Genomic DNA, 12188 nt, shown 5'->3' on the forward strand with positions numbered 1-12188 from the left:
TAAAAAACTATTCATATCATTATCTTTTTTATCTTGTTACTTTATATATTTAGAAAATAAAAATTTTATATATATATATATATATATTTACCTTTTCAACCATATGTAAAAAGAAAATAATAACTCCCAAAATAACTAAAATACAAGCAGATGTCATAAAAATAACAATTAAAGAATCTTAAATATTCGAAAATATTTAAATATTCCAACTATAAAAAAAATAAAATTAAATACTTGTAAATAAAAAAATAAATTACTTTTTTGAATCTTAAGAAAAAGGACTTATAATTAATTAACTATTAGGAATAATAGGGTTCCATTATTTATTCTATATAAATAATATATATATATATATAAATATATATATATATATATATATATATATATATATATATATATAAATATATAAAATATTTATATATATTTAAATTTTTATATATACTCAAAGAAATATATATACACATATTTATAATATTAATAAATTAATTACCACTGAATCTATTCCGATATTAAAATTCTAAACATAACTTTTAGTTCTTTAAATACCAGTAACAGTAAAAGGTAATTATAAAGCCATATTTTAACTTTGATATAAATAAACACCTATTTAATATTAAAATAATAGTTTTAAAAGTAATGTATACTTTTCACTGCTTTGACTCCTTGTTTAATTGTATTTATTTTAAATGCACTAGTAGCGCCATAATAATTACTACTTGAACATTAACCTTATTCTCCACTTCCGTTTAAAACTTTATAAAATAAAATATGTAATATATATATAAATTTATAAATTTATATAAATATATATATTTATATTTATATTTATTGTTTTTAATATTATATAACAATAACTTAATGATTTAACATAATAAGATTTAGTTTTCAAATAATTATATATAACTGTTACATCATATTCTTATGTTTTATCCTTTTTATATGTATTTAATATAATATCTAAATAACCATTTTCGTTTATATCAAAAAACATTGCATTAAAAGAAGGCTTTTAATAAATTAAAGCATATTTAGAATCATCTTTAGTCCACCTTAAATAACGTTTATTTTTAAAAACAAAATTTTCACATTCAATACATATTTAAAAGCATTTTATATCTTAACAAGTGTTATTTTCAAAAACATAACTATAAGAATTTTTATCAGAAGATAAATTATCTGTTTATTATATCGTTATAAGCATATCACTATATCCATCGAAGTTTATATCTCCGAATCTAATACTAGGATAGGCATATTCAGATTTGAATTAAATAAATTTATATTCAAATACCATTATATCCTATTAATAAAATTAATATTTAAATTAAATTATTTGATTAATAAAATATGATTTTTACCTTACTTGATTTATTCAATAAATCAATTTATCCAAATATATATTAATTTTCATTTATTTCTTAACATAAATTATCTAGATTTGCTTCTATATTATTATATGCTATTTATATTGTACTTACATTTTAATCTATTATTTCATATATAACTACCATATCAATACTTCCATCGAAATCTAAATACATAAAAATATAAATTTTAATATATATATATATATATATATATATATTATATAATAAAAAAATATATATAAAATATTAACTATAATTATTTTTCTTTTTTAATTATTTATGAAATTACTTATGTCTTAAAATCCTACACTTGTTACTTTATATTCTATAGGAATTATATATTTTTATTTTAGACAATATTTATCATTTTATAATCTTATATAAATTTCGAATACATCTTATTTGTTTTCTTTTTAAGAATGAATAAACAAATCGTCTCTACAATCATTATTCAAATCTAATACAGAACTAAAATGTATATCAGCTAATTTAAAATTAATTACTTCATTTTAGCATTATAAATCTAAAATGTCTTTAAAGTCTATTTTTTCGTGCTAAATATTACTTTAATCGCAATTTTCTCCTGTTTATTTATGAAAAATTATTACTCGTATGCCATCTTTTTAAAGAAATAGACCATGAGAATGATTTTATTTAGTATAAATGCTTTTTATAGGTATTATAAAAGGTTAACCTTTTTCATGATAAGGGAAACTGTCACATATTTTATATTGGAATTATGAGTTTACTTATTCGTTATTGTTTAAAGATTATGGGTCATACATAAATATATTCACTTAGTAATTTAAATATTAATTGTTATTATTCTATGTTTCTGAATTTGATAATAAAATAAAATCTAGATATCCATCATAATTCCAATCAACTTATATATATTTTTATTTTTTTAATATTTTTCTATTTCTTTTTTTATTTTTTACTTGGAATAAAATTTAATATATTTAATGAGCATGGTTCTTTTCCACATATATTTTAACTTTATATAAATAATTTCTAATTAATATCCCAATAATAAAAATAAATGCTTTTTAATGTATGATCTCTTGTTACTATTGTTGTACTTTTATTTATTTATAAATATACTTATTTATTTAATTATTATATATTTACTATTCATTATTTTTCATAAAATGGCCAAATGCTATTATTGATTAATTTGCAAAAGAAGGAATTTAACCTTTTTAATCTTAAGATTGACCTAAAATATTTATTTCATATAAATCTGTATATTTTTTTAAAATTGTTTATAAATATTATTTAAATTTTATATTCAAAACCATGTTTTTTATTATTAAATTTGAAAATTCCAGACCAAAAATCTGATGGTTAATATTATTAAGTAGTAATTAAGTTTAATAGTATATATAGTAATAATAATTAAATATAAAAAGTCATTTTTTTCTTATTTATAATTTTAGCTTATACTAAAATTATTTAAATTATTTCATAAAATTAAATGTTTTATATAGAAACAATAATTAAATTATTTATTTATATATAAATATATGTGTTTTAAAATTTTATTAATCATAAATCATAAATAATAATATAATAGAAAAACAAAAATAATTAAATATAAATAATATTTTTATAAATCTATATAAAATAAAATAATATTTATCTAAATAAAAATGTCTGATAAAAAAGGCCTAAATTTCCACTAATAATTAAAGTTAAGCCCTCTATAATAATATTATAAACTCGGCCGTTTTCCTTGGCGATTTATTGTTCATATATTTTTAGTAGTATTTTCTACATATATGCTTTTGATAATGTTTAATTTACAAGTTTCGCACTCCCGTTCTTAACATTAGACTTTAAAACATATATTATTGAAATCTGATGAATAATCTAACTCTAAATAACTTTATAAATTGAGTGATTTTTAAGATACTTTTAATAATATAGCAAGTGATATTTTAAGTTTAAATGATTAGATGATTCGTTTAGTAAATTTAGAATAAATATATTTCGAGATGATTATATATTATAAATAATTCAACACGGATATTATTGGATAGAATGTAATTTAAATTTCTAAAGAAGACCTTATAAATGGGATAAAATAACCTTTTGATATAAAAAATGAAGATAGTGTAAGGAAATTTATTAATAATGTTAATAGAATTGATTTAGTAGCTCATAACATAACTTCATAGGAAGAGTAATGTAAAAAAAATGTTAAATAAATATTATTATTTATAAAAATAATTATTATAATAATAGAAAAATATGCTATAAATGGAAAATAATAATTTAATATGAATTCTAATAATATGCAAATTTCGTGACTACGTTGGATACGTAAATTTATTTGTGTAATAAAGAAGATTATATAAATGATACTAATTATGTCTTTTTAGATTCAATAGTGATTATATTAGCATCTATATCTTTTGGACTTTCTTTTAAATAAATATACGATGTTTTTATGATGTTTATTAACCAAAAAATTAACTATGAAAAAGCAAAATAATAAATTTAGCATTTGAAATTAAGAAAAGATAAATAAAGTATAGATCTATTGAGATAATAATACAATTATTTAATAAAATAAAGAACAAATGATGAAGATATTGAAGATGAAGATGAAGAAGAATTAAATAATATTATAGAAAACGATAAAAAATATGAAGAAGTTGAGCAAGTGAATTTCTAAAAAATTAAAAAAATAATAATTTGGATAATAATAAGTATGATAGGAAATATAATTTTAATAATAGGTATAAATAAAAAATATGAATAAATAATATTTATATTTATATATATATATATATATATATATATATATATATATATATATATTATTTTTTTATTTTAGGCTGCTTATTAGCATTAATAGATAATAATTCAAAATATAGTTTTTCCCTAATAAGATATAGAGAACCTATTATTGGAACTGGATGTACTATTTCATGGATTGTTATGTTATATTATTTATCATATTATAGGGGTATTAATTTAATGGCATCTACTATTTCAAAAGCTTATTCGAATATATTTATGTTTTTTTTAGGCGTAATGCCTTTATTTTGTGCTTTTGTATTTTTAGCTTAATGTATTTTTTGGAAATATGAAATGTTTTAAGATACTTAGACTACTATTATGACTCTATTTTCATTGTGTAATGGGGATAGTGTAAATGATATTTTTTTGGCAACTTCTTATGATGGGTTTTTAAGTTAGACTTTTATCATTGTTTTTATGATTTTTTTTTTTACAGCTGTTTAAAATATTTTTATTATTATTGTCATGGACGGATATGAAAGTTATAAAAATGAGAAATAAAAGAATAAAAAATAAAAAATTAAATAAAATTAATAAAGTATATATATATACATAATATAATTTTTTATATTCTATTATATATATACATTTTAATATATACACATATTTATATATTTACATATAATATAAACAGTTAATTCAAGAGATGATTTTTATGATAATTTTGAAAATAATTAGTTAGATGTTATTAAAAAAGAAGAAAATGATAAAGAAATTGTGATTGGGAAATTGAAAATTAATAAAAAAAGAGTCAAACTTATTTTGTAAGAAATGGATAATATTTATTAAGATTTATAAAATAATAAAAATATGAAGCCTACTGATATAGAATATCTTAAGAAAGTTTATAAAGATAATATGGAAAATTTAAATAGAAACTTGAAATTTTAACTTGATTGCTTCGCTAAATGATTAAATAAAATAAAAATATATTTTTTAATATATAATAATTTAAAAAAATATATTTTAGATATATATATATATAAATATATATCTATATTTTTCTTTTTAAACACACAAAATGCTTATATGCATATTTATTTATATTTTTATAAAAATTAATTTTTTTCATATACTACAACAACTTTCGTTTTATTTATTTTAAGTATTATTATTAATATTTTATTTTTAATTTTATTTGTAAAAAGAAGAATTGTTTAAATTTTTAATTTTATCATTATTTTTATAAAAACTATCATTAATACTTTCATTAACAATAGATCTTTTATTTAAAAGTTAATAAATTTCTAAAAAAAAATAATAAAAAAAAAAATAATTTAAAAAAATAAAACCTGTAATAAGTCTATAAAAAGATAACTCGACATTACTTGAATCCAAAGCGGATGCCTCTATAAAGGCTATATTATTATTTTCTGCAAAAAGGGTCGCCTCTTCTTATTTTACTTATCGAAGGTGTTTCAAATCGGATTTATTACCTACCAACATTATGACTATATGTGGTTCTGCATGATCTCTTATTTCATTTAACCATTTTTAAATATTTGTAAAAGAAAGATATTTTGTTATATCGTATATTAATAAGGCTCCTACAGCCCCTCGATAATATGCTGTAGTTATTGATTTGTATCTTTCTTATCCAGCAGTGTCCCATATTTGTGCTTTTATTAATTTATTGTCTGTTATAATTGAACGTGTGGCGAATTCGACACCTATGGTGGTTTTTTAATCCTAAAAAAATTAATCCTTTGTAAATCTTGATAATAAATTTGACTTTCCAACATTTGAATCACCTTTTTATATATATATATATTATTTATTTATTATTGTTGAAATATAGAGTTTTTTTGTTACCTATTAATACTATTTTAAATATAAAATCATGTTCTTCGTCTTTTTTAATAGTCGTCATTTTTTTTTTTAGATTTTTTTCTTTTATTTTTAAAAATATGGAAATATTTATTTTTTTAAAAAAAAAAATAATAATAATAAATTATTTAATATAAACAAAAAATTATAATATTTTTTTTTTTTAAATAATAAAGAAATAAAATGTTTAAACAATAAAATAAAATAAAAGAAACATATATTTATTTATTTTTATAGTAAAAACAAACAATGATTATAAATAAAGTTAATAAATTTAAATTGTTTTAAAAAATATTATATAATATAGTTATTTTAATTAAACTAGAAAAGAGAAAAAAAAAGAATTTTTTTTAAGTTTTATAAATAATAAATAAGCATAAGCATCAAATAAATTAAATAAGGCCTTATTTATTTAATATCTAAAGAATGTTTTCATCAGTTTTAATCATTCTTCCATCTTAATCAAATATATAAAAACCGTGAATATCTTTTAAATATCCACCTTCATCAGGAGTACATAGCAATATTTATAATTAATTTTTTTACAAATATGCTTTTATATTATTAATAATAAAAATTATAAAATAAAATAAAATAAAAATAGAATACTTTAAATCTACATTTATATTTTTGATAAAGTATTTAAAGAATTAATAGAAATATTCTAAAGTTATTATTATAAATTATTTTGCTATTAAGTATATTAATGCTTTTAAACTAATTATTATTATTAATAATTATTAATATTATTATTATTATTATTATTTATTATTATTATTATTATTATTATTTTTATTATTATATTAATAAGATTAGATTATATTACTTTCATCTTCACAATCTTCCTCATTAATTTAATCAATTTAATACTTTATATTATTCATATTATTATTTTTTTTATTACTTTGACTGTTTTTTTCCCCTTCATCTTAACTGTCACTAAATGTTTCTTCTTTATAATCTTCAAATTGATCTAAAATATCCTCTAATGGTAATTATCTGTAATGACTATTTTTAATACTTAAAGGTGTCTCGAATTTCTCGCTATTATTTTCCAAAGCTGAAAAATTTATTGGATTATCACTATCTCTTTAATATTCTTAATTATGAAAATTTGATATTATATCATTTTTATTATTTACAGTAAAACTTTATATTATATTTGTGGACATTTAATGATTATTATTATTACTATTATTTAATTAAATAGATGAAGTATTATAATTTTCTTATAAATAATTTATTGAATTTGCTTAATATTTAGATGCTATTAAATTATTATCTATATTATTATTATAATTTGAACTATTTATATTATTTTAAGTATTTATATTATTATTTTTCTAAGTAAATAATGGATTTTCTTATGATTTATTTTAAATAATTTATTAAATTTAATTAATATTATTAATTTTAGGTTTAAATATAAGTTTTTTAACTAAGTATCTAATTAAAGTTTTATTTAATTTAATTTATTTTCTAAAAATATTATTTTTTCTTTTTTTTAATTTTCTAATTAACTCATATTTTCATTTAAATTAATAAGATTTTTTTTTATTATTCCTATTTCCTAATTTTCATACTTAAATGTAGTTTATTATATCCTTTCTTATTATTTTTATAAATAAACTACTTTTTCTTCCAATTCGATTCTTTTTTAGTCTAAAAATTATGATTTTTGAACATTTTCGTTCATTTTTAATATCCAATTTTAAATAATTTACATGTCTTATTATATTTTTTTTGCGTTCTCATTATCTTTTGTTTAATTTTAGTTTATTTGTAAAATTTTCTTATCAAATTAGCACAAAATTAGGCTCATTTTTTCGTTTAGAGTTGCTTAGATTTCATGTGTGTTTGAATTTGGTATTTTATTTTTAAGGTTTTGTATATTTAAGTATAGATTTTCACATTTTTAATCCTATATTTGGTTAAAAATCTGCCTTATTTATTAAATATCAATTTTATCATTTATTTAAGGCATTTCTTTTTCTATTTTTTTATATATTTCTATAATTTTTTCTTCATTAAATTACTTTTTCTATGAAATTATTTATAAGGTATTATTTAAATCTTAAATTTTTTATAAATAAAACATTTAATGAAAATTAAAATCATTTTTTATTAAAATATTGATATTTTTAGATGTATTTTTGGTTAAATTTTATTATAGAACTTAAATGTTTTATGTATTTTCATCATTTTTATTAGAAACAGCATTTATTTTTTAAGAATTTTACAAAATTTAATTTTATATATTTAAAAAAAAATCATTTTATATTTTTTACATTTCCTATTTAAGAATTTAATAGTATTTATTTTATTTTTTTTCTTAATTATTTATTTAAGTATTAATTCTTATGATTTTGAAATTGCCTGGTTTTTATAAAATTTATGTGTTAAAAAATTACTATTATTATTATTATTATGATTATTATATTATTATTATTATTATTATTATTATTATTATTATTATTATAATATTTATAAATATTAATAATCATATATTTAACTTATTTTTTTGTTATTATTAGTTATCTACAAAGGAACTTTTTGAATTTATTATTGTGTAGTAAATATTGGTTATCTATTTTTTTTTGAATTTTTATCAGCACCTATTTATGGACTTAAATATTTTGGATTTGTGTTTTTGTATATGAATGAACTTTATTTAGATGATTATAATTCGTCTATTGATTATTTTTGAATTGTACTTATATCGTTTATATTCATATTTATTTTTATTTTATTAATTTTTTAATTTATATATTTTTTTATATTAAAAAATATAAATACAATTTTTTTTAAATTTATATTTATTTTAAATTAATAATTATTTTTTAAATATAATTATATTTTTAAAGAACATATCAATTAATTTTTTTATCTTCAATAAATAAAAATGAGATAATATTTTAAAAAAAAAGATTAATATATAAAAAAAAAATATATTTAATAATAATCAAATATATATAAAATATGTTAAAATTTTGTTAATTATTTATATTATATATTTAAATAAAATACATATTTTTTTATCTATATATTATATATTATATTTATTTTTAAAGTTAATATTTTTAATTTAGATTATAATACATTTCTATATTTTTTACATATATTTTCATATCATCTGATATATATATATAATTATAATTTTATTTCTTATAAAGTTTTAATATTTATACATAAGATGCTATTGATTGTTATTTTTTTAAAATATTATAATTTATTTAATTTTTTATTATAAAAATCTATTTTTTATTTTATCCATATGTATTCGATTTATTATTTTGAAATAAATATAATATTAAAATTAAATTATTTTTAGAATGTCTCTATAATGTTAATTAATATATTTTTATTTTATTTTATTTTTATTTTATATATGTTTGTTAAAATAATAAATTCTTTAGAATAATTAAATCATGAAAATTATTTTTTATTTTATGCTTTGTATTTATTTATAGTTATTATTATATTAAATTTATTATATAATTTAATTTCAGGCTTTTTTATTTATATTAATTCTTCTTTTAGAATTTGTTTTAAATCTTTCCTATTTTTCCAATTTTTCTTTATTTTCGATTAACTTTATTTTACTTTTAAAAGACAATCCTTGCCTTCTATGTCACTCTTGATTAAAGTTCAGGATAAATGATATATTTAGGATTAATATATTAAAATTAAATGTAATATTTTCAAAAAATTATTCTATGTATTAATTTAGATTTTTTTTAGGAAATTAAAAAAACTTGAACGTTAAAATAAAACCCTTATTTTATTCTTTATTTATAAAATTATATTCAGGATCCAAGCTAGCTTTGTACTTGAATTAAATTAATAAATAAATTTTTAATAATAGATTATAAGCGTATTAGTGATCAGGAATATATTTTTAGAATGTAATTAATTTATATATTCTTTATTTGCTATTCGTTTTATCTTATTATCTGCGTGGAACACTTATTATTTAATATCGAATAACTTTGTAACTTATTAAGACGGTTTAATTGTAGTTATTTCAGAATCAAAATATATTACTTTATATAATAATTTATGGTTATAGAAATTGAATTTAGTGTATTTTTTTTTAGTATATTTTTACATTTTATTTTTTATATATTTTTGTATTTAGATTATTTTTTTGCTTGTATTAAATAAGATAGATAGTACTTATTTTTTTAATTTATAAAATATAAGTAATTTCAATTATTAATACTTATATTTTAAATAACTCTGATATATTAGATAGTTTTATTTATTTATTTATTAATAAAATATTAATTTTTTTGTTTCTTATATTAAACTAAAATTTGATTTACTTTTTTTATAATTTAAATATTAATTTTGTTTATAAATATATAAAATATTTATTTTATAGAATAATTGATTTATTAAGATATAAACATTTTATAAAATTGTAATAAATATTTTTAAAATATTTAAATTATATTTTTTTGGAAATATTTTTATTTCATTAAAACATTTAAAATAAACTTGATAGTACTAAAAATAAAATAATTGTTTAGAAAATAAATAAATATAAGTTTAAATATATATAAAAAAAATTAAAAGTATTTTTATAAAAAAAAAAGAAATTAAAATCTTATATTTATGTATATAGATTAAAAATAATTTTTTTATTTTTAAATTTATATATAAAATTATAATATAATTATAAAATAAATATATCAAAACATAATTTATATTTTAATTTAACTCTTTATTATAAAAATAATACATTTTAATAAAGCAGAGCAATAAATAAAAAGAAAAGTAAAAAAATAACTTTTTTTAAAACTCATCTTCAAAAAAAAACACTCCATATAAAAAAAAAAAAATCTAAAGCAAAACTAATAAAACAAAAGCAATAAAAAAATGCACACAAATGAAAGTAGCCAAATGACATCTAATTTGTCAAGCGCATCACGAGTAAAGCATAAAATTATATTTTTGGGAGATCAACATGTTGGCAAAACGTGTATTATTGAGCGTTTTATGTACGATGTTTTTGATGAAAAATCGCATGTAAAAGGCTTTAAATTTATATTTTTATATAATAATTAAAATAAATAAATGATTAAATAATATATATTAAAATTTTAATTAAAAAAAAAGCCAACTGTAGGTGTTGATTTTTTGGCAAAAACATTACATGTAGATGATAAAACTATCAGATTATAATTATGGGATACTGCCGGATAGGAAAGATTTAGAAGTCTAATTCCAAGTTATTTAAGGGATGCAACATGTGCGGTTATTGTTTTTGATGTTACGAGTAAAATATTTTTATAAAAATATTATTTTATTAGTAAAATTAAAAAAAAAGATAAGGAAAGCTTCAGTAATACAGAAAGATGGATTAAAGATTATAAAGATAATAGAGGAGCTGAAGCTCCATGTATTTTAGTTGCTAACAAAATTGATTAAAAATTATGTATTTTTTTTTATATTTATTCTTCTTTTTGATATTATAAAAAAATAAATACAAAAAATTTAAGAAAGAGAAATTAGTTAAGAAGATGGTGAAAAAAAAGCAAAAAGTTTTGAAATGAATTATTATGAAATTTCAGCAAAAACAGGCGAAAATGTTGTTAATATGTTCAAATCTATGGCTTTATAATTAAATCCATCTGATAATATTGTTTCACCAACTAAATAAGGTATTTTTTATATTTAAATAATATAAAAGATAAATTACAAAGGAGAAAATGGTTAATAGAATATTCCATAAATTTAAAATAATTAAGAAATAAAAATTAATAATAATTAATAAGTACTTTTTTTTTATTTAGGTTATTTTTTTATTTTTTAAAGTAAACACAAAATATAAAGCTAAGTGAAGATAAAACTGGTGATTAATAAAATTAATAAAAATAAAAAGAAGGATGTTGCTGAAAAAAATATTGAAAATTAAGATTATTTTTATTTTTAATAAAATTGTTTCTTTAAAAGAAAAAAAAAAAATATATATATATATATATATAAATATATATTTAAATAATAAATTAAATACAATAATATTTTATTATATAAAAAATAATAAATTAAATATATTTAAATTTCTATACTTCTTTTTAATATCAAGTTTTTTTTTTTTATAAAAAAATCAATAAAAAAAAAAAACCCTTTTTCAATTTTATCTCATATATTATTTTTGTTGATTATATATTTAAATATAAT

At 15.7% G+C, this 12188-nt stretch overlaps 3 protein-coding genes across 3 annotated transcripts, besides 25 other annotated features; 2 read left to right on the top strand and 1 right to left on the bottom strand. All coding sequences in view use genetic code 6, as the record gives it.

Moving 5' to 3' along the window:
- Positions 1–4: part of a microsatellite that runs on past the window's edge.
- Positions 5–329: 325 nt separating this feature from the next.
- Positions 330–424: a microsatellite.
- A 340-nt stretch (positions 425–764) lies between these two features.
- Positions 765–819: a microsatellite.
- Positions 772–829: a microsatellite.
- Positions 830–1557: 728 nt separating this feature from the next.
- Positions 1558–1591: a microsatellite.
- Positions 1592–2258: 667 nt separating this feature from the next.
- Positions 2259–2296: a microsatellite.
- Positions 2297–3019: 723 nt separating this feature from the next.
- IMG5_198190 (hypothetical protein) lies at positions 3020–5087 on the top strand (the record flags this gene model as incomplete). Its single annotated transcript, XM_004024146.1, has 4 exons — positions 3020–3552; positions 3615–4111; positions 4210–4713; positions 4810–5087. 4 exons carry the CDS (start codon positions 3020–3022, stop codon positions 5085–5087), a joined length of 1812 nt encoding a protein of 603 aa, XP_004024195.1.
- Positions 4138–4193: a microsatellite.
- Positions 4751–4798: a microsatellite.
- Positions 5088–5090: 3 nt separating the features above from the next.
- Positions 5091–5169: a microsatellite.
- A 74-nt stretch (positions 5170–5243) lies between these two features.
- Positions 5244–6045, bottom strand: IMG5_198200 (ras oncogene family protein, putative; the record flags this gene model as incomplete). The annotated part of the gene is made up of 2 exons (XM_004024147.1): positions 5244–5926; positions 5988–6045. The coding sequence occupies 2 exons, from the start codon at positions 6043–6045 to the stop codon at positions 5244–5246; spliced, it is 741 nt and encodes a 246-aa protein (XP_004024196.1).
- Positions 5424–5466: a microsatellite.
- Positions 5425–5466: a microsatellite.
- A 677-nt stretch (positions 6046–6722) lies between the features above and the next one.
- Positions 6723–6791: a microsatellite.
- Positions 6723–6808: a microsatellite.
- A 485-nt stretch (positions 6809–7293) lies between these two features.
- Positions 7294–7343: a microsatellite.
- Positions 7301–7339: a microsatellite.
- Positions 7344–7377: 34 nt separating the features above from the next.
- Positions 7378–7418: a microsatellite.
- Positions 7419–8235: 817 nt separating this feature from the next.
- Positions 8236–8291: a microsatellite.
- Positions 8292–8408: 117 nt separating this feature from the next.
- Positions 8409–8481: a microsatellite.
- Positions 8482–8740: 259 nt separating this feature from the next.
- Positions 8741–8780: a microsatellite.
- Positions 8781–8791: 11 nt separating this feature from the next.
- Positions 8792–8865: a microsatellite.
- Positions 8802–8862: a microsatellite.
- A 30-nt stretch (positions 8866–8895) lies between the features above and the next one.
- Positions 8896–8950: a microsatellite.
- Positions 8908–8956: a microsatellite.
- Positions 8957–10883: 1927 nt separating this feature from the next.
- Positions 10884–11848, top strand: IMG5_198210 (Ras family protein, putative; the record flags this gene model as incomplete). Its single annotated transcript, XM_004024148.1, has 5 exons — positions 10884–11033; positions 11124–11283; positions 11335–11442; positions 11507–11668; positions 11823–11848. 5 exons carry the CDS (start codon positions 10884–10886, stop codon positions 11846–11848), a joined length of 606 nt encoding a protein of 201 aa, XP_004024197.1.
- Positions 11849–11971: 123 nt separating this feature from the next.
- Positions 11972–12001: a microsatellite.
- Positions 11972–12008: a microsatellite.
- The last annotated feature ends 180 nt before the right edge of the window (positions 12009–12188 follow it).

Source organism: Ichthyophthirius multifiliis (assembly GCF_000220395.1).
Source record: "Ichthyophthirius multifiliis unplaced genomic scaffold scaff_1120509251408, whole genome shotgun sequence".
NCBI lineage: Eukaryota > Ciliophora > Oligohymenophorea > Hymenostomatida > Ichthyophthirius > Ichthyophthirius multifiliis.